This window comes from Hyaena hyaena, unplaced genomic scaffold (genome assembly GCF_003009895.1).
Source record: "Hyaena hyaena isolate Hyena2069 unplaced genomic scaffold, ASM300989v1 scaffold_413, whole genome shotgun sequence".
In the NCBI taxonomy this organism is placed as follows: domain Eukaryota; kingdom Metazoa; phylum Chordata; class Mammalia; order Carnivora; family Hyaenidae; genus Hyaena; species Hyaena hyaena.
In genome coordinates, this window is record NW_024081047.1 from 987,159 (window position 1) to 1,008,732 (window position 21,574).

General features: G+C 35.5%; 1 protein-coding gene across 1 annotated transcript in view; it reads right to left on the bottom strand.

Moving 5' to 3' along the window:
- The window catches only part of MYCBP2 (MYC binding protein 2), a 280,386-nt gene that overhangs the window by 215,098 nt on the left and 43,714 nt on the right, over positions 1-21,574 (bottom strand). The window contains exons 4-8 of the mRNA XM_039252458.1: positions 15,792-15,945; positions 11,530-11,726; positions 2,776-3,018; positions 2,481-2,552; positions 551-647 (exon numbers count right to left, since the gene is read on the bottom strand). Coding sequence (XP_039108389.1) covers positions 551-647; positions 2,481-2,552; positions 2,776-3,018; positions 11,530-11,726; positions 15,792-15,945 — 763 coding nt within the window. The remainder of the gene's footprint in view (positions 1-550; positions 648-2,480; positions 2,553-2,775; positions 3,019-11,529; positions 11,727-15,791; positions 15,946-21,574) is intronic.

Sequence of the window (21,574 nt, forward strand, 5' to 3'; positions counted from 1 at the left end):
CCTCAAAATTAAAGCGAAATGAACTGTGTCCAAAGTGCCTTACCAGAGTATTATTAAAAAGTATAAATGATGGAATTTTTAAAAATTCCTGACCCATTCTAAAATCCATCTCTGAAAACCCTTTAACATGAAGAAGAAAACCCAAAGTGCACTTATATTAAAGTAAAAATAAAAACTAACAAAGGGTTCTTCATACCAAGTTTTATAAGAGCCAGAGTCATGGTTTTATTAGGAGCAACAAAGTAAGCTCACCCCCTTATGCAGCAGCTGAATTGGTCTTGTTGGGGTGAGGGTAGAGGATCAGGCTGTAGATGCACAATGATTTGTAAACAAATACTAAAACAATTTATACTATATTTCTGATGTCTGTTTTCCTCACATGCATAAACTTTATATACACTATAAAATTTCTGTATGTCAAGATTTTTTCAACCTATTTATAAGCAAGTACTATCTCTTGCTAATCATTATTTATATGTCCAAATAGCCTAACATGGGCATCTCTTAAAATCGCCAATAAATAAAACAAATAACTAGTTGAATAACATACCTGGTAATATCACAGTACCATCCTGTTCCAGTGTTTCAGGGCTTATTCTTATGGCTGTCATGCTGTGGTTATTCACATCTCTATACAATAAATAACCCTGAAAACAACAAAACATTTTGCTATGTTATATGTACAAATATTTTTTATTACCTATTTAGCAGAAATAGTAGTCATACAGATCCATATAGTTTTTTGAGGTATGATAATATGTCAAATTTGATGTCTACAACAGATTAAATATTAAAAATATAAGTATCTGAGGTGTGCTTTTTATAAGAGGAGGAATTGTATATACCACTGAGTATCAATTTAACCTATTACATTTTCAGATACATACATTAGATATACTACAGTACAGACATCTTGTTCAAAATTATTTTATCATTTGCCAACTAAATAATAGAAATGACCACTGCTACTTTAAGAAATATTTTAAGGAACATGGAAAGAGCCTAAGTGTCCATCAACGGACGAATGGATCAAGAAGATGTGGTTTATCTATACCATGGAATACTACATGGCAATGAGAAACAATGAAATCTGGCCATGTGTAGCAACATGGCTGGACCTTGAGGGTGTTATGCTGAGCGAAATAAGTCAGGCGGAAAAGGACAAATATCGTATGTTTGCACGTATAGGAGGATTAGGAGGAACTTGACGGAGGACCAAGGGGGAGAAGAAGGGGGAAATGGTGGGGGAGAGGGAGAGAGGCAAACCATGAGAGACTCTTGAATGCTGACAAAAACTGAGGACTGATGGATGTGGGGGGGAAGGGGGATAGGCATGGAGGAGGGCACTAGTGGGGATGAGCACTGGGTGTTATGTGGAAACTAATTTGACAATAAACTATTTGAAAAAAAAAAAGAAATATTTTAAGGAAAAATAGCTGAAATATTTAGGTTGATATAAGAAATGAAAAAAGTAGTCGTTTGAGACGGAATGATATGTCACTGAACATATTCCCATGTCCTTATTTTTTATAACATACTATAGTGGCAAACAACAATTTGATGTTTTGAACCACATTAAGTTTTAAGAGATAATCATTGAGAAATTAATTTGACATTTAAAATTTAATTTCAAAACCTCCCAAATAGTTGATCCAGAATTATTTTTCATGTAACAACAAGTTCTTTAATTTTCAAAATCCTTTCAAGTATCTTTTATAATTTGATGATGACAACAAGCTCTGAGCTGAGCAAGACAGGTATGCAGGACATCTTTATTCAACATCCTTCCACAAGGGAGCTTGGCCTTAACCTCTCAGGAAGTGATAGTATGGAAATAACCACTTCTGGCCCTTTTCCATCCTTCATTCGCTTCTCTTCATGGGAGGTGTAGTAATGTGTCTGATTGTTGACACTCATTTGGCCACGTAGGTCAGGTGATGAGATCACAGCATTAAGAAAGCAACATGGGCCTAGCACTTTTCTCTTTGGGGATACTTCATGATCCTCCATATAGGCAGCCATCCCCTGGGCAGACCACATGCTATTCTTTGGAAGGTACTGGTCTAAGCTTAAAGTGGAGGGTCTTGTGGCAAGAAGCTCTAATTTGGACTCAGGTCACAGACACATTCCCAATTCATATTTGCTAATAGTTACGGTGGTCTCCATTCTTATCTAGAGACCCACGTAAACAAAAGCTCCAGCAGAAGACATTTTTATTCCCATTTTATCACTGAATAACAGAGGATCAAATAAGTTAACTGAGTTGTCCAAAGTCACACAGCTAGTAACGATCAGGGCCAGAACTAAAAGTAAACCTCTCATGGATTCTATGCCAATGTTCTCTATCCTACACTAGGTCATTGTTATTAGCCATATACCATATCTGTTTAAACAGGAGTGACATTATTTATTGATCAAACAACTATAAGCCAATGCTCTATAAGAAAGAAAAGTGTGGTTTATTGTGGATATTCTCCTACCTGAGCATACCCTAACCAAGATTTTTTTTCTTTTCTGTTTCTGATGCGAGATGTAGAATTATATATATGGCCCTGCAAAGTAACAAAAAAACCCATCAACAGTTTCATAATTAATAATCAATGAAAAATAACATAAATGACATTTAATGCTTATGTTTCCATTATGATTTTCAAAGAAATATTACTACATCAAAATCAAAATTGTACAAAAAAGTACTCTAAAAATGAAGCTGAAAGCAAAACACAATTCAGGATAATTTCTGCTGTAATTAAGAAGTATAGGGAATCACATTACCCTAACTGTTCCACTGTATCCAGAGCCTATTTTGTATAATCCATCCTTGCATAACAGATAAAGAAAAAATCCATCATTCTGAAGTAGACATTGATCATCTTCATCAACGGATATTTCCTTTAATGGCCACTTGTGCATTAAAGCTGCTTTCTTAATGCCATTGCTAAACCAGTCCTGAATTTGAATTTTTCCCACCAACACTGCCTGTACACTTCTCTGTAGTGAATTCAGTATCATTGGCACCTTTTAAAAGACAAGAAACAAATAAAAAGGTATTTTTAAATGTTCCAAACACAAAACAGACAAAATAAAGATACTTCAGTAATAATACGTCATCATTTATGAGAAAATAAGTTGCTCCAAATTATCATGGTTTGGCACATCAGTAAAAAGTACAAACTAGAAGCTTATCGTAAGAAGCAAATTTTAACTAGCCTTCAAAATAAAAATGTCAAACCCAAAGAACATCAACTGACATTTTTGGTTCAAAACACTGAAATAAGCATCTTTCTCCAAAACACCCAATAACCTGTCTATGACTTCAAGTTTTGTGGATGGAAACTCGGTTAGTTAAAAAGTATGAATACTGGATATAAATAAAATTATACTGTATTAGAATACACACAAGACAAAACTTCTTTTATAGGATATGCATAATTACTAATATGCTTCCTGATATGAAGCACAAATTTAAGCATAAGAGAATGGTGTGGCTTCTATAGATGAAACAAAATTTCCAATGTTTCTCTTCCACTTTGCTTCTCCATTATTACCAATACCCATCAACATTAACAATATTCCATAATATGAAAACTCATTTGTTAACTGTGTATTCATTCAGTGCTCATTTATCCTATATTCATCAAAGACCTGCTATAAATACCTGGCACATTAAGTAAGTCCTCAGCAGTCACTAGCATGGGACCAGCACTCTGCCGGTAGAGCAAATTCTGTTTTGTCCCTCTTTTGCCACATCTAACAACACAGACAAGCTGCACTATCCAATACAGCAGCCATTAGCCACATGTGTCTGACTACTGCGCTCTTGAAATGTGGTTAGTCCTTTAAATACAAAATACCCACTGGATTTTGAAAAATTAGCATAAAAACAAGAATATAGAATCTTAATATTATGTTGAAATTATTTTTTGGATATACTGAGCTGAGTGAAATACATCATTAATACATACATAATGATGTATTTCTTTTCACCTTTTTAATGTGGCTAATAAAAAATTGTTAATTACATATGTAGACTATACTATATTTCCATTGGACAACACTTCGTAGAGGGTTGAGCTTTCATAGGAATAAGTGACCCACTGTTCATAGATATAGTCATCTCTTCTTCCAGTTCTAAGGCTTCTTACTCAGCCAAGATATGTAATTTATACTATATATATTTATATATATAATAGATTTATGTATATAATACTTACATAGTTGAATACTACAAATTCTCACTACAAGTAGCTATATTAAACTGTTTTATCTGTTTTATCTACAATTGATATCCATATTCCTATATAATATGCCAAAGCTTCCACTGTTAATACTGTTTTTTTTTTAGATACTTTCTGTTGGTGTCTATTATGAACAATGATGCCCCCCTTTTCCCAAATCCTCAAAATTGAGCTATATATAATAGTTTCTGGTTAAATTAGTATTCAAAGGTCATTTATTACTGTGTAATCATGGTTCATGAACCAAACTGTATATAACATTTCCTTCCTTGTGTAATTTTTTTTCATTAAGTCAACAATTGCCCTATTTTGCATTTGCTAAATTTTCTCTATGACTTCCTTTAAGTGTTCCTCATACACCTTTCAATAAAGTCAAACACATCATTTCTACTTTCTCCTCTTGGCAACACCCCTCAAAAACCCTGTTCTGGTCTAAATTGAGGAAGAGGTAGGCGGAGAAGTTAAACTTGTTCCCTATCACGCACGTTCAAAAGCCATCTTCATCGTCCCTCAAACATTATTGCCAGATGAGCTAGGTATGGTGAACATTATTTTCTCTCAGAACTTTGAAGGCACTGTTATTTTCTATGCCAGTGCTGCTCTGAACCAGTCCAATACCATTATGTTTGATATTAGTTACATAATCTGTCTTTGCTCTCTGGAAGCTTTACAGTCTTACTATACAGTGTTCTGATTTGCAAAGTTATATCCTGATGTAAGTCTTTTTTCATAATGAATGTTGGGGCACTCAGTGTGTGTTCTGTCAATATGAAGATGTGTATCTTTGGGGCACAGGAATTTTCCTTGTAAGATTTCTTGAGTAATTTCCTCTTCTCTGCTTGAATACCTTCTAGGTATTGTATTTCTGGTTAGATCCAATTTTATTTTATGCTATCTATTTTCTTTTTCTTTTTCTATTTTCTGGAGACTGCTTCAACCTGATCTTCTAATCCTTCTACTGATTTTATTACTGCTATCTTAACTTACAAAATTTTATTCTTGTTCTCTGAGTTTAAAAAACAGTATACTGATGTTTAATGTAAACAATATTCCCTTATCCTTCACCAAAATATTAATTACAGTCTTCTTAGAGTTTCTTCTGTCTCTATATTCTTTTTATTCAAAGTTTTTTTTATTATCATTATCATTATCAATTTGGGGAATCTCTATTTTTCAGGTTAGTGATACTTGGTTGTATACTTTTTTTCTTGTAGTATTTTATTTTTTGTTATTTTTTTAATATTTCAAGTTTTTATTTTAATTAGTTAGCTAACATATAGTGTAATATTAGTTTTAGGAGTAGACTTTAGTGAATGATCACTTACATAAAACAGCCAGTCCTCATCACAACTAGTGCCCCCCTTAATACCAATCACCCATTTAGCCCCTCTCCCACCCACCTCCCTCCGTCAACCCTCCATTTGTTCTCCACGGTAAAGAGTTTGCCTCCTTCTCTCTTTTTCTTTCCTATGTTCATCTGTTCATCTTTCACTATATTCATCTGTTTTGTTTCTTAAATTCCACATGTGAGTGAAATCATATGGTATTTGTCTTTCCGACTTACTTCGCTTGGCATAATACACTTTAGCTCCATCTTGCAAATAGCAAGATTTCATTCTTTTTTTTTTTTTAAGTTTTTATTTATTTACTTTGCAAGAGAAAAAGAAAACATGAGCAGAGGAGGGTCAGAAAGAGTCAGAGAGAGAGAATCCCAAGCAGGCTCCACATCATCAACACAGAGCCCAATGTGGGGCTCAAATTCATGAAACCATGAGATCATGACCCAAGTCAAAAACTGAAAGTCGAGAACTGAATCGAATGAACCACCAGGTGCCCCAAGGTTTCATTTTTCTTGATGGCTGAGTAACATATATACCACATCTTCTTTATCCATTCATCAGTCGATAGACATTTGGGCTCTTTTCATAAATAGGTTATTGTAGATAATACTACTATAAACATTGGGGTGCATAGGCCCATTCAAATCAGTATTTTTGTATCCTTTGGATAAATACCTAGTAGTGCATTTGCTGGATTGCTGGGTGGTTCTATTTTTAACTTTTTGAGGAACGTCCATGTCTTCCATAGTGGCCGCACCAGTTTGCACCCCACCAACAGTGCAAGAGGGCTCCTCTTTCTCCACATGCTCACCAACACCTGTTGTTTCCTGTGTGTTAATTTTAGCCATTCTGACAGGTGTCAGGTGGTAACTCATTGTAGTTTTGATTTGTATTTCCCTAACGATGAATGATGTTGAGCATCTTTTCATGTGTCTGTTAGCCAATTGAATGTCTTCTTTGGAAAAATGTCTACTCATGTCTTCTGCCCATTTCTTAACTGTGTTTTTTTGGGCGCAAATTCATTCTATGAGGTCAGCATTGCCTTGATTCCAAAACCATACGAAGACTCCACTAAAAAGGAGAATTACAAGGCAACATCCCTGATGAACATGGATTCAAAAATTCTCAACAAGATACTAGCAAAATGAATCTAGCAGTACATTAAAAAAATCATTCATCACAATCAAATGGGATTTATTCCTAGGCTGCTACAAGAGTGGTCCAATATCCACAAATCAATCAACATGATACACATTAATAAAACAAAGGTTAAGAATAATATGATCCTCTCCATAGATGCAGAAAAATTATTTGACAAAGTGCAGCATCCAATCTTGATGAAAACAAAGTAGGGACAGAGGGAACATACTTCAACATCATAAAGGCCATACATTAAAGACCCACAGCAAATATCATCCTCAAAGGGGAAAAATTGAAAAGCTTTTCCTCTAAGGTCTGGAACAAGACAGGATGTCCACTCTCACCATCGTTATACAACATTGTACTATAAGTCCCAGCTTTAGCAATCAGACAACAAAAAGAAACAAAAGTTATCCAAATCGGCAAGGAAAAAGTCAAACTCACTATTTGCAGATGACATGATACTCTATGTAGAAAACCTAAAAGGCTCCACCAAAAAAAATGCTAAAACTGATATATGAATTCAGCAAAGTCACAGAATGCAGAATCAACATACAGAAATCAGTTGCATTTCTATATACCAATAATGAAGCAGCAGAAAGAGAAATCAAGGAATTGATCCCACTTATAATTGCATCAAATACCATAAAATACCTGCAAATAAACCTAACCAAAGAGGTAAAAGATCTTTATTTTGAAAACTACAAAAACATTTATGAAAGAAATTGAAGATGACACAAAGAAATGGAAAAACATTCCATACTTATGGGCTGGAAGAGCAAATACTGTTATAATGTCTACATTACCCAAAGCAATCAACACATTTACTGCAATCCCTATTAAAAAACTATCAGCATTTTTCATAGAGCTAGAACAAATAATCCTAAATTTTATATAGAACCACAAAAGACTCCAAATAGCCACAGCAATCTTGAAAAATGAAAGTAAAGCTGGAGGCATCACAATTCTGGACTTCAAGCTATATTACTAAGCTGTAGTCATCAAGACAGTATGGTGCTGGCACAAAAGCAGACAGAGAACAGAATAGAAAACCCAGCTATATGGTCAACTAATATTCAACAAAGCAAAAAAAAATATCCAATGGCAAAGAGATAGTCTCTTCAACAAGTGGTGGGAAAACTGCACAGCAACCTGCAGAAGAATAAACCTGGACCATTTCCTTACACTATGAACAAAAATTAAAAAATGGATGGAAGACCTAAATGTGAGACAAGAAATCATCAAAATCCTAGAGGAGAACACAGACAGCAACCTCTTTGATGTCAACCGTAGCAACTTCTTACTAGACACATCTCTGGCAAGGGAAACAAAACCAAACATGAACTACTGGAACTTCATCAAGATAAAAGGCTTCTGCATAGCAAAGGAAACAATCAACAAAACTAAAAGCAACCTCCAGAATGGGAGAAGATTATCTGCAGATGACAAATTGGATAAGGGGTTAACACCTAAAATCTATAAATAACTTACGAAACTCAACATCCAAAAACCAAAAAATCTGGTTATACACTTATTTTTAAGAGTAAACTACTAGAAATCTGGTAGGAAGCCTGGTGTGAATGGAAAGGGTTTGACAGGCAGTGTAAGGTCACCTCAAAATGATCACACTAAGTTTTATAGTTTCATTGGAGGACCCCTCAAATATATGCATCTGTGGGTCTTTTCTCATTCTTTCTCCAAAGAAGAATCTGTGAGTCTTTTTCCTAGAAGCTATAATAAGTCTCATGGCCAGTGTTCTGGAAACTCAGTGAAGATTAAAAAATCTCATCATCAATACAAAGACTTTCACTTAATCTCCATTTTCAGCCCAGCTCCTAATTCTACTCACATTTGTGCCTGTTTTCCCCTGGCTTCTGTGACTCAATTTCTTTAGACAGCAAATGTATCTCTTTGGGATATGACAGAAGGACAGTTGCTTGCCTGGGAAGGGCAAAGGAAGGGCTCTGGGATTCTCTACCTTTCTTAATACAGATTTCCTATCAATTTTTAGCTCTTGCCCTCACCACCACTTTCCAGGAACCTATTACTCCCAATTCCAAATCTTATCTGGAGTTTTAAGTGAAAATCAACTTATTTTCTATGGGCATTTGCCTCTTTAGGAACTTAAAATCAAGCTTTCCCCAATTTCTATCTACCAAAAATGTGTCCCATTCTTAAATGTTTATACTTAAAAAAAAATTCCTTTATTATAACCTTAGTTAAAACTAGAGAAGGAGCAAAAATGAACATGTTTCTTCAACATAATTCTTATTTCTCTCGTGCTTTCTAAAAGGATACTAAAATTTTAAGATAATCCAGTGCTATAATAAAAGGTCTCGGATATACCCCTTGATTTTCGCTCACCAACACTGTGGCAAGACCTAGAGAATTTATTCTGATCAACTAGACTTCCTTAATCTGAGGATTTCATGTCATTTACCAATTATGGAAAATTTTGCCCATTATTTCACGTACCACGTCTCCGCAAATGCCTTACTGCCCTTGTGGAGCTCAAATTGTATAGATACGTTAGGTTTTGTCATTCTCTATTCATGTTTCCTATTTTGTCTTTTATACTCTCTTTGTCTCTCTGTGTTGCATTCTGAATAATTTCTTCCTTTTTTATATCCAATGGCTAACTCAGCCTTTAAATTTCAGCTTGTAGTTATCTGGTTTTTTTTATTTCTGAGAGTTTAATTTGGTTCATTTTCTGATCTGATTACGTTTTACATTCTTATTCCTTAATTGTATTTGTGATACCTTCATTTATTATTCTAATCATAATAAATATACTATATATATGTTTTATATTCTGTGTCAAATAATTTCAATATATATAGACAAGGCAGGACTGATTCTGCCGTATTTGTTTCTAACACTCAATGATGGTGCCTTTTTTTCTATGTGCTTTTTGTTTGTGAGCTCAGATGTGCCTTTAAAGCCTGGAGTACATTCCTCCAAAAAATGATTTTAAGTCTCCTTCAATATGGTACTTCATGATACTATCATCCCTACCCTACTTTAAACTCATAGCTTAAGCTCTTTGGAATAAGATAGCTAATATTCATTTAAATCCGAAAACAATTTGAGATGTTAGAGTTATACATTCTCAGGGAAGAGTTTTCTCCCTCCACCCAGAGCCTGGCCAAGAGAATTTTGTGAACTGAAGCTGGTAGATGGAATGAGGCCAAATCATGAAGAACACTGTTAAGAGAATGTTAACACAGAGGGGCCTGGGTGGCTCAGTCGGTAAAATGTCCAATTTTGGCTCAGGTCATGATCTCACGGTTTGTGGGTTCAAGCCTCCTATCAGGCTCCGTGCTGATAGCTCAGAACCTGGAGCCTGCTTCGGATTCTGTATCTCCTGTCTCTCTGTCCTACCTGGCTTGTTCTCTCTCTCTCTCTCAAAAATAAATAAACTTAAAAAAAGATAATATTAAGATAAAAGGCTTTAATATGGTGTTTGCCCTGGTGATGGGAATGTAGTGACAGGGCAGGTCCACAGAGAACATCAGCTGTTGATTCAGGGGATCTAGTAATTGCACATAGCCTAGTCCTAAAGCATAATATTGCAATCAGACAGATATGCATGCAAGTCCTGTCTCTGTTAGCCGAAAGCTCTCTATACTAGAACTAAACTTCTTTCAGACTTCAATATTCCACTCTTAATCTTATCTCCATGCCTTAGCACATGGATACCAAGAATATTTCTCCCTCCACATCCCCAGTGGTAACACTCCCTCCCTGTGGACTGGCTAATTTCAACTCATCATTTAGGTATCACCTCATATCCTCTGAAAGGAGTCTACACAAGAATAAATCACACAGTGCCTAATAAGCTCATCCTTTTACGGTCACTATATTTTTAAAATTTGGTGTATAATATGTAAATGTGTTACTTCATTAGAATTTAAGAAATATTTGTGTATTTTAAGCATGTATTTAAATTAAAATTTTGCCAAACCTCAAAGCACCACTGCAGAACACAGTTCTGCAAACCACTGCATTATAGGAACTTCAAAATATTAAGGATCATAAAAAGGGAAAAGAAGATTTCAGGCAGGGCAGAAAGAGGAAAAAAACAAGATTAGAAATCTAGAATAAGGGGATTGCTCATGTTTGACAAGGAGAGTTCAATATTGCTGGATTAAGTCCATGACAGTGACCCATCTCCCCTTTTTGCTATCTTGGCCTGCTAATAACAGGATTGAAGCAGTCCTTCCATCTGTTCTGGATGTTTTCCAAGGGGCCAGTGAAGAGCACATAACACAGACCTAAACCTGTAACTTCTTACTCAATTTTCCAGAACAACCCAAAGGAATTAAATAAAGTTTGCCCATAAGGAGAATTCTATTTCCCACCACTAACAACAGTAAAGAGCTTATTCCACAATCAGACATTAAAAGCTTAAAATGTTATATGCAAAGCTTAAGAAGCTCAGAAACAAAATCAACCCATAAAAATACTGCATTTGATTCTTGACTACTGCAGGAATTGGAACACTGGCCATACTTGAAAATTCCATAGTTAAAAATCAGGGCAAGATGGGAGGTGGGGGAGGGCCAAGAATAGGGAAACACAAAAGAAGAGGTGGCTGGAGTGCTGACACAAAGACCAGCTTAAAAATTTACCAGTTTTTTGTCAAATTTCATTTTATTACCTTTATATACTGTGGATTATTTATACATCAACCTTGGATAGATAAAATCACTATAATGAGTGAGAAAAACTAGAGGATTTCTCCTGACAGAGATTAAGGTGAAGTTCCAACCTGGCATCTTGTACCTTCTAAGCAGCTATAAATGAAATACCTGTATAGTTTGGCAAGCATGGCTGCCATTGTTGGTGAGGATAGCAGAGATGGCCTGAAGTGTCCGTCCTGTTTCTCCCCAAGAAGCCACCAGGCTAAAGAGGCAAGCACAGGACAGTGCTGTCAGAGACTGTCCTGTGCTGTCATTCATTCCAGTACTTCGAACAGTGATTTCCAAAAGGAGCTGGAAGAGAGCCTCTGTGAATAAAATAGAACTCAATTATATTCATTCAATATGCAGAACATTAAATGTGTATTTATTTATAACTTGCCTCATTATAAAAAAAATATTTAAGGCAGCTAGAACACTTACTCTGCGTTAGTTCCTTTCTAGTTACCCTTTCCCCCCCAAAGCTAAAATATTTATATACAAAGAACCTCAGAGAACATTTAGTTCAACTCTTCTCTTTTATAAATAAAGAAATGGAATCTATCCCAAGTTGTTTAAAAGAAACATATCTTGAAACATTCACACATTCAAGAAATATCCTCACAAGTAACAGACTACTCACTGTACTTATTTAACCTTTTACACTGGGAAGAATCGAGCTTCTTAAAATGTTAACTCCAGAAAATTATGTATTTGTAAAACAACTGAATGCATTTAAAAAAAAAAAAAACACATGCTATATTTTTTTAACTATAAAACTGCTTTACTGCTAACATAACAGCAGTTCACATTTATAAAGCAAGTATATAACTCATTTTATACCCTAGAAAAACCTCCAAGTCAATAGGACAGACATCCTCCTCCTCTAACGGACAATGAAATTGAGGCAGGGAGGTAAAGAGATTTTCCCGAAATGATAAAGTCATTTAGTGGCAAAGATGTAAAGTAACACCTGAACATTCTATGGCCACCACAAGTTTCCATGCAAAATTCCCTGAACAACTCTGCCTAAGACTGAATCAACAGACCTCTAGGCATTTCTTCTGCAGAAGGGAAGAGGAATTTGAAAATCCTTAGAAAGTGAACACTCAAGAGAGAGAAAGAAAGAGTCAGAAAAAGAAAACTTGAGGAAGATGAAGAAAAGGAGAGGGAAAAGAGAGCAAGAGAAAGAAAAAGAGAATTTGTATACTACAACTCTCCAAAAACTAAAAGCTTTTAGTTTATTAGTTAACTCACAGAAAGCTAGCCCTCCTCTGTCCATCCCTCATCTCCCATGTATCCCATCCCTAGTAAGCCCTGTCACTTTCGCCTCCTAATTCCTCTACTTTCTCTATCTCATGACCATCTTCCCAAACTATGCTCTCTATCACCACCTATTAATCAGACTACTAAAAAGTGTTCATAAATTAGCTCTCACCTTCACTTTTGTCCCTTTATATCCAAAGAGAATTTTTAAACAAAAAATCTGATTTTCTATTTAAAATCCATTTGCTCCTTTGTTAATTCGTTCCTGCTCCTCTGCCTTCTTTCTATTCTCCTCCTTTTCTTCACTTGCCTATACATCCTTCAATCTTTCCCTTCTTTCATTTAACCTTCCTTTGGTGCCTCCCTCCAACTATCCTTTGCCCTCATCCTTTCATCAACCCTTTCTCCATCTGTCCATCCTTCCTTTATCATTCTCCTTCTGCCCCTTCATCTTTTCATTACTCAGCAAATATTCACTGAATTCTTCCTGTGCATGAGAAACTAATCTAGACTGTGGTAGTACTTTGGCAAACAAGACTAAGAATATATGCCATTAAAAAAAAGTTAGATTCAATGGAAGAAAATAATACATAAGGGCTTTAAAATTTAAGAACTTTTTTTTAACCATGAGGAGATAGTGAGTGACTTTCCATTTCTCCTAGAAATCCTTACCCAGGTTCCCTTAACATGACCTGTGAAGCTCCACATGATCTAGTCCCGGTCTCCCTCCTCACCTATGGCAAAGCCCTCCCTCCCTTCACTCTCCCTTCACTCTCCACATCCTAACCAATCTTTGTTCAGTCTCCTTTCTGCCTCAGAGACTTACTACATACTGTCCTTTCTGCCTAGAAATTCAGTTAACTCCTTCCTACTCATCCTTCAACTCACCAATATCACATCTTTAAGGAGGCCTATTCTAGGCTCCCAGAACATCCTCTCCTTTCCCCCATCCTATTTACCCACACCTGCAATCACACAAGTGTCCGACCATCTGATGCTAAGTCCCAAATAACAGCAACAATGTCGGTACTGATCGTCCCTGAACTGTATGCTCTTAGCACAGAACACAGGACATACTATTACATTTCAGTGAATACTTAAGAACATACATTCCAACCTTAAATTGAACAGAAAGATATAAGAATGATTTTTTTAAACTAGACAACTTCTAAATCAAAATCCATTTGCTAAGAGAAGAAGCTTGGTGTACCATAATCATCAAGCTATCCCAACAGTGAGAATGATACATATATACATATATTTTCATGAATAAGATGGGAAAAAAAGCATAATGTGATTATGCTATCAGATCAAAGGAAAAAACACAGATTTCAATAGGAATTTAAAGAGCCAAATTACATCTTTGAGCTAATTAAACCATGTCAAATAAGATATATAAAGTGATGTTAAATCCCTCAATAGAAAAATAAGTCAAAGCAGGGAAGAGATAGGAAGTAAGCATTGAAAGGTCAAAAGAGAAACCAAAGAAGTATATCAGTATTTGAAACTGTTAACAAGAAAATAAAAAAGACAAATTAATCAGATGAAAGTTTTGACTTAAGATGATTAAACTAAAGTACACGTTATAATTTCAAAACCAGTACTAAGAACAAGATCTACTTTGAAAAGAATAAAGGAAAGGGAGTATTTACACATAGAATGGATACAAAACATGGTGTGTAACAACTGATAAAAGATCAAATGGTAGAGGATCGAGGAAAAAGAAATGATTATCATGTTGTTCAAAGTAATAAATAGGATATAAATAGGATATGCAGGTTTTAGTGGTTATTTTAAATATTTCAATTATTTGTCAATTAACAAACTAGAGCTAATAACAACAAAATATCCTTATATATACTCAATTAAATAAATAAAAGCTTTGGTTAAGATGCTGTGATGCCAAGTAAGTATCACAATAGTAATACGATCACTTGTGTTACCATAACAGTAATCAACAAGGTGCCTGCTTCTTACCATATGACAGCTTTTATTTAGTAGTAGTGTTTAGTAACACGGGGTGGGGGAGGGTATTGTGTTTTTAAATCCTCAGCTTGTTTTCATGGCAAGCACTCTCCTCCCCGACTAAACCAAACAAAAAAATTCAAACACAAAAACTAATCACCATGTAACACCACCCCCCTCACCGCCAAAAAAACACAAACCAAACACCAAAACAAAACCTGTATGACATGTAATTAGATTCTCACATGTGAGTCTAATAAACACCAAATAGCCAAGTAGAAAGAAAAAAGCTCAAACTCTAGTCCAGATCACTAGTGTGGTCCTCAAATGAGCATCACTGGCACATCACCCAGAAACTTATTCTAAGCGCAAATCCTTGGGCCCCATGCCAAATCTACTGAATCAGAGACTCTGAGGGTAGGGCCCATATGAATGTGATATGAACTGATGCTTGAGATTTAGAAAAATCTAGACTTTCAAGGCCCATGGCTAGCATCAGAAAAAAATCAATGAGCCAATTTCAAACTTATGCTTCCATCTCTATTTCTATTCCTCAAGAGCTCTTAACTTCTTTACAGGATTATGTGTTGAAACTGCATCAATAACAAGAAAGGCATGCATTCGGAAAATTCAAATACAGTTTACTAAAAAGCAAACATATTTACTTAATGGAAGTTGCTACTAATTCAAAAGCGTAATCTATAACAAAAATTGATTTTTAGTTATAATGCATACCAAAGAAATGCCCTGTTTGGAAAGTAATTGTGCTGTTTTGGGTTGGTAGCATTTGTTTGCTCTCTTCCCACTTCTTTAACTATCCAGAACACAAAGTTAGAGAAAGTCAGTGTTAGCTATTTCAACCAAAGTTTTAACAAGAACGATTTAAGTTAATAGTGACTTATAACACTTGGATTATTTCCGGTTCCAAGGATTGATGTTTTGCTTCTTCCCCATCATCACAATAACCAAGAAAGGTCTATGTGTGAACTAAAACTCTTAAACTGGAACTCCAGTAGGACATAGCAAAATACCTTAAAATTTATATTGCTGCTGTTTCAATACCATAATTAAAAAACAAAAACTGCATTACAGGCTGCTGTCTATGCTTCATAAGAGAAGCTATTCACATTTAAAGACTTCATTCAGTGTCCCAGAGCTCTCACCTAGGACCTCCGGGGGTTCTGACTGGAGGCCTTCTGGCTGCTGACCCTGAAGCACGTTAAGCAGGGCCTGTAGACTCCTCAGACACAGGGATGGATGAGAAAACCGCGTCTCCTTAATCAATTCAAAAACTTCACAAAGGCCAACCTCAATGATCTGTTTAAGATGAAAAAAGAATATATATATATATACATATATACACACACACACACACACACGCACACATCTTTTAACAGATAAGCTAGTAACACTTTCCAGGCAGTTTAACCAGTACAGCTTATTTCCACAGCAAATGATTAATCCTGTAATATTTATGAGCCAAAAACAAAAAGAAATACATAAAAAAGCAAAACACAGCCACCCATGACATATAATTTCTTAAAAAAAATTTTTTTTTGTCTTTATTTTATTTGAGAGACAGACAGAGAGCAAGCAGGGGAGAAGCAGAGAGAGAGGGAGACACAGAATCTGAAGCAGGCTCCAAGCTCTGAGCTGTTCAGAGCCCAACGCGGGCTCGAACCCAGGGACTGTGAGATCATGACTTGAGCCGAAGTCGGACGCTTAAATGACTGAGCCACCCAGGCACCCCGACATTTAATTTCAAGATACAGAAAACCATCTAGTTTATGGGAGGTTAAAAATTATGGCATTATTTTATTTTTTTTTTAATTTTAGAAAGAGAGAGAGAGAGAGCACATTAAGAGAGAGAATCTTAAGTAGGTTCCACACTCATCTCTCGGCCCTGGGATAATGACCTGAGCCAGAATCAAGAGTCAGACACTCAAACATCTGAGCCACCCAGGTGCCCCACAATGTCACTATTTTAAAAGTACTTATAGCACAAAGGAAGCTATAATAAAATATCATGAAAATTTTAACAATGAACTAGATACTAGGTTACATTCACTCAGAAAAAATAAACTCTATTAAATTAAAAGTTCATTTGGCTGTGCTCAAGTATAAATCAGCATTCTTTTGTTAAAAGTCATGTTAACTGTTACTTATGACCCCAGGAAAAAAGTCATTATAACTCATATAATGAAGAGATAAAAGAGTTTTTCATCTTAGCCATTTCTATAATGGTACAATCACAATATTATTATTTACTGATGATGTTCCTTTTTCTTACAGGGTTTAATCACAAAACAACAACAACAAAAAACTGCCTACCAAAAAGATCACTGCTATTTTTACTTTCATTATCTTATCATTCCTGATCAGGATCAATCTGACTTAGTCAGCATCTAGCAAAAGATCAATCTGTAACTAAAGATTGACAGAGAAGTGTGATGAACATAAACATTTCTTAAACACTTATTTTGTGCAATTCACTATAGGAGATATGAAGATACACATCACAGTAGCCCCTGTCCTCTAAGAATTTACACTCTAACAAGGTAAGTGAACCTTGTACATGACTCTTATCTAGTCGAGACCTCTGTTATAGCATTTATTATATTATAGTGTAGCTGACTATTCTTATTTGCTTCTTCCTGTTGTCTCCTTATAGACAAGGAGCTTGTCTGAGCTGGCTTAGTATGTCTTGTGGCTAACCAAGTGCCTGGCACATGATAGGCATATAATAAATATTTGTTTAATTACTCTCAGCTATGTGCTAAAAACCACTGTAACTCAGAAATGTATTTTCCAGACAGTGGTCAAATCAGTTGCAGGCAAGTCAGTTGCAGTTCCAATGATCATTTGCAAGGTTTCTGAAGAATACAGATATAACTGAGAAGTCAAAATAACTAGTAGGACTGTCTTTAGAGAAGTCATCTAAAATCCTAGCAGACTTAATTATATTAAGACTGCAGAAGTGGCCTGTATAGAGTTTCAACTGATTAAAAGCACTAAGCAGGGAAAGTTTTCCAGTTGACAGTTTGTTTTCCTAAAACAGACTAGAAAATAAAAACATGCTGTTCAAGATTTCTATTCAAGGAAATGAATCTGAACTCAATGATCTCCTAAGCACAAAATATGGGGCTCTATTCTCAGGCCAATGGGAGACTACTTTACCCTTTCAGTCTTCAAGAATGCTTATTCTACTGCTACCAATCATGACTTTTCAAAGTTCAAAGAAGACTCTTCACAGATAACATTTTTAGCTACGGTTTATTTATACAAGTAAGATTCCAAAGGTAACAGAGAAAGTACTGAACCTACCAAAAAGAGAGATGCTACTTACTGAACAAGTTCCTGAGTTGTCTTTCTGGTCAGTTCAGGGCGTAATAACAAATGTATGAAAATAGGCAACTCAGGTATGCTGCTTAAGAACAGAGCACTTGTTGGTTTTTATGAGATATACCCATAAAATGTTAGTCAAATGATCAGGAGAGAGAAATTACCCGTCTGTCTGGGTTAACCACTGTAGATTCTCACTACTCATCTGTACCTTACTTCATAAAAAAATTTTTTAATAAGGGGGAAAATAATTTGTTTCCATAATATTGATATGTTTTCAATACACAACAAAATAAAAATCAACTTCAAGTTTTCCAATCATATTTAGTTTTGAATTATTGAGCACAGGAACAAAAGATTTCGTGAAATAAGTTTGTTTGTTTGTTTGCTGTTTTTGAGGTTTGGCTGAGAGTATTTTACCATATGTATGAACTTTGAAATCATACTTTACACCCTAAGTTCTATCTTACTGTCACTGAGAACATACTATATTTTCTCCTCACTCAATATTAGGAAGGAAGAGTATAAGGAGAAAAAATATAGCACAGCAAATAGAGTATGATTTCATTTGTGCAGAAATAATATATTTTAATGTGTATATATATGTTTATAGTGAGTATATAGGATTTTAAGAAGGATTTCTAATTTTTAATTTCTACTTTTTCTTTGTAAAAAATGTTCTGCATTTTTCAAACTATCTACAATATGTGCTGCCTTTATAATTAGGAATATAAATAAATGTGACTTTTAAATAGAGTAGTTGATTATAGTAACAAAACACACTAAGCTTCAGTACTTTCAATGAAAAACCATGACTAACGACCCAACACAGTCTTCCACTTCTCTTCAGAAAATAACCTTTTTTTAAATTTACTGAATTTTCCCTTTACAGCTGCTTTCAAATAATTAAATCCTGAAGGCTCTCTATTAAACTTAAAGGAACACAAAACCCAAATAACTATCGGATACAGCCAATCCAATGTCACTGCTGGGAAAAGTGATATAAAAGTATGCCTGGCCAAAGAAAAATGACAGTAATGAGTCTTTCAAGGTTTTATTTTGCTGTCGTCAAATCATATATTTCCAAAAGTGATTTTATTATTTCACTAACAAGTATGAGCATAAAAGTTCAGTTAAATCACATTTAGATGCAATAATAGACTCTTTGCCCTTAGAAATTTTATCTAGTTCTATTAAGAAGTCCTAGAGGAAAGGGATGGAGTGAGGGGTGGGGGCGCAAAACAGATGAAGGGGATTAGAAAGTAAAAACTTCTAGTTATAAATAAGCAAGTCCTGAAGATGAAAAGTACAGCATAGGAGATATCATCAATAATATTGTAATAATGTTGTGTGGTAACAGATGGTGACTACACTTATCATCTTGAACATTTCAAAATATACAGAATTATTGAATTACTATATTGTACACCTGAAACCAGTACAACACCGTATGTCAACTATACATTAATAATTTTTTAAAGTCCTAGAATCCATTCTAATACTTCCAGGATCCATTTGAAAAAATTCCAGAGGAAACCAAAAGTAGGTTTATATATTACCACCGAGGGAAGTACAGTGCCTTTCAGAATTTTTTATATAAAGCAAGTATTTGTTAGAGACAACATTTACAAATAATGAAAAATAAAAATCTAGAGGGGACCAAAAGGAAGGGAGGAGGAAGAGCAGCAGAGGAGGAAGAGGACAAAAAGAAGAGGAAGAATTCTGCTTCTCAAAAGGTCTGGGTGTGAAATGTCTACGTAGTATCCTCTAACATACAAATTTATCTATGACTACTACCATCTTCTTCTTTTCTTGTTACACCTAAAATCGTTCTTACAACTTTTCAAAACTAAATTTTTAAGCAATGCTCTTGATCCCACCCTTATCTTATCTCTGAAAGAATTTTATTTCACCTTTCCCTACACTGTGACAGCTCCCAAATCTCTATTTTTAGCTGGGACCTTTCTTTGGAACTTCAGCCCTATGTAGTACACACAGGACACCTCACAGGTACCTCAAACTCAGTGCGGCCAGAACTAAACATCATCACCATTCCAACAAAGCACTGCTTCTCCTCCAGGTCCCCTCTTGTAGTAAATGACATTGCCACCCAGAAATTTCAAAAGTATGTTTTGGTTCCACTTTCTCTTGCAGCCTTCATAATCAACTAATTACCAATTCCTGTCAATTCCGCTTCCTTAACATTTCCTGTATCCCAAACACCATCACTACCAACTCTCAGTAATGCTTCCTGGACAACTGCAATAGCTGCCCACTGATCCCTCTGCTCTAACCTCACACTCTATGGTTTGTCTTACTAGGACCCAATTAACTTTACTAAAACACAAGTCTGATCAACCTCTCTTGCTTGAAATCTTCAATATTTCCAAATCACAAGACAAAATCTGAAAGTGGGTGCATGACACAGAAGGCCCTTCACGATCTAGCTTCTGCTCTCAGCCTCTTGCCTATTCAGCTACTCCACTCTAGCCAAAAAGAGACCACATGTACTTCTGTAATGATGCCTAAAAGTGCATCTACAGTCAGTGCTGCATCCATACCCAAAGTGTTCCACTACACCCAGCATGCCCTAGTAATCCTTAAGTCACTGGGCATGCCTGGTATCCCTACCAGACATAACTTTCTTGAGGGTAGAGACCGTGTCTTATCATTTTGTTCCCAAGGCTTAATCTAATGCTTGCTATAACTCACAAAGAATTTAGAAGCAAATAAACTTAAAAAGTAAATTAAGTAAGTCTATGTAAGTCTATATCTTTTAACAAAACACATGGCATGATGAGCCTCAAATAAGACTGAAAGGGAAGTATAAATCCTAACAATAACTTTTAAAAGTTATGTAATTATAGGAGCACTTGGGTGGCTCAGTCAGTTAAAAAACCAGCTCTTGTTTTGGCTCAGGTCATAATCTCACAGTGAGCCTGGTGTTGGACTCCATGCTCAGCGTGAAGCCTGCTTAAGATATTTTCTCTCTCACTCTCTCTCTTTCTCTCTCAAAAAAACCCCTAAAATCCAAAAAACTATGTAGTCATAAAGTATGGAACACTATAGGGGATCTGGAAGTCAGATAGTGAAAGATGGTTTGAGCTGGGTAAAAACTATGTTTTAGGTAAAGAACTTAATATGAAGCACTTAGGTGGGGGTAAGAAAAGTCTTTTTTTTTTTTAATGTTTATTTTTGAAAGACAGAGTGCAAGTAGTGGAGAGACAGAGAGAGAGGGAGAAACAAAATCTTAACCAGGCTCCAGGTTCTGGGCTGTCACCACAGCACCTGAAGTGAGGCTCAAACCCACGATCCATTGAAATCATGACCTGAGCAGAAGTCGGATGCTTAATCAACTGAGTCATCCAGGTGTTCCAAGTCCTTTTTATTTTATTTATTTATTTATTTATTTATTTATTTTTTACAAATAGTTTATTGTCAAATTAGTTTCCATATAACACCCAGTGCTCATCCCCATGAGTGCCCTTCTCCATGCCCATCCCCCCTCCGCCCTTTCAGAAATTTGCATGTGAAAGATACCCAGATACACATTTAAAAGAAACTTTTTTAAATGTTTTTTATTTATTTCCGAGAGAGAGAGAGA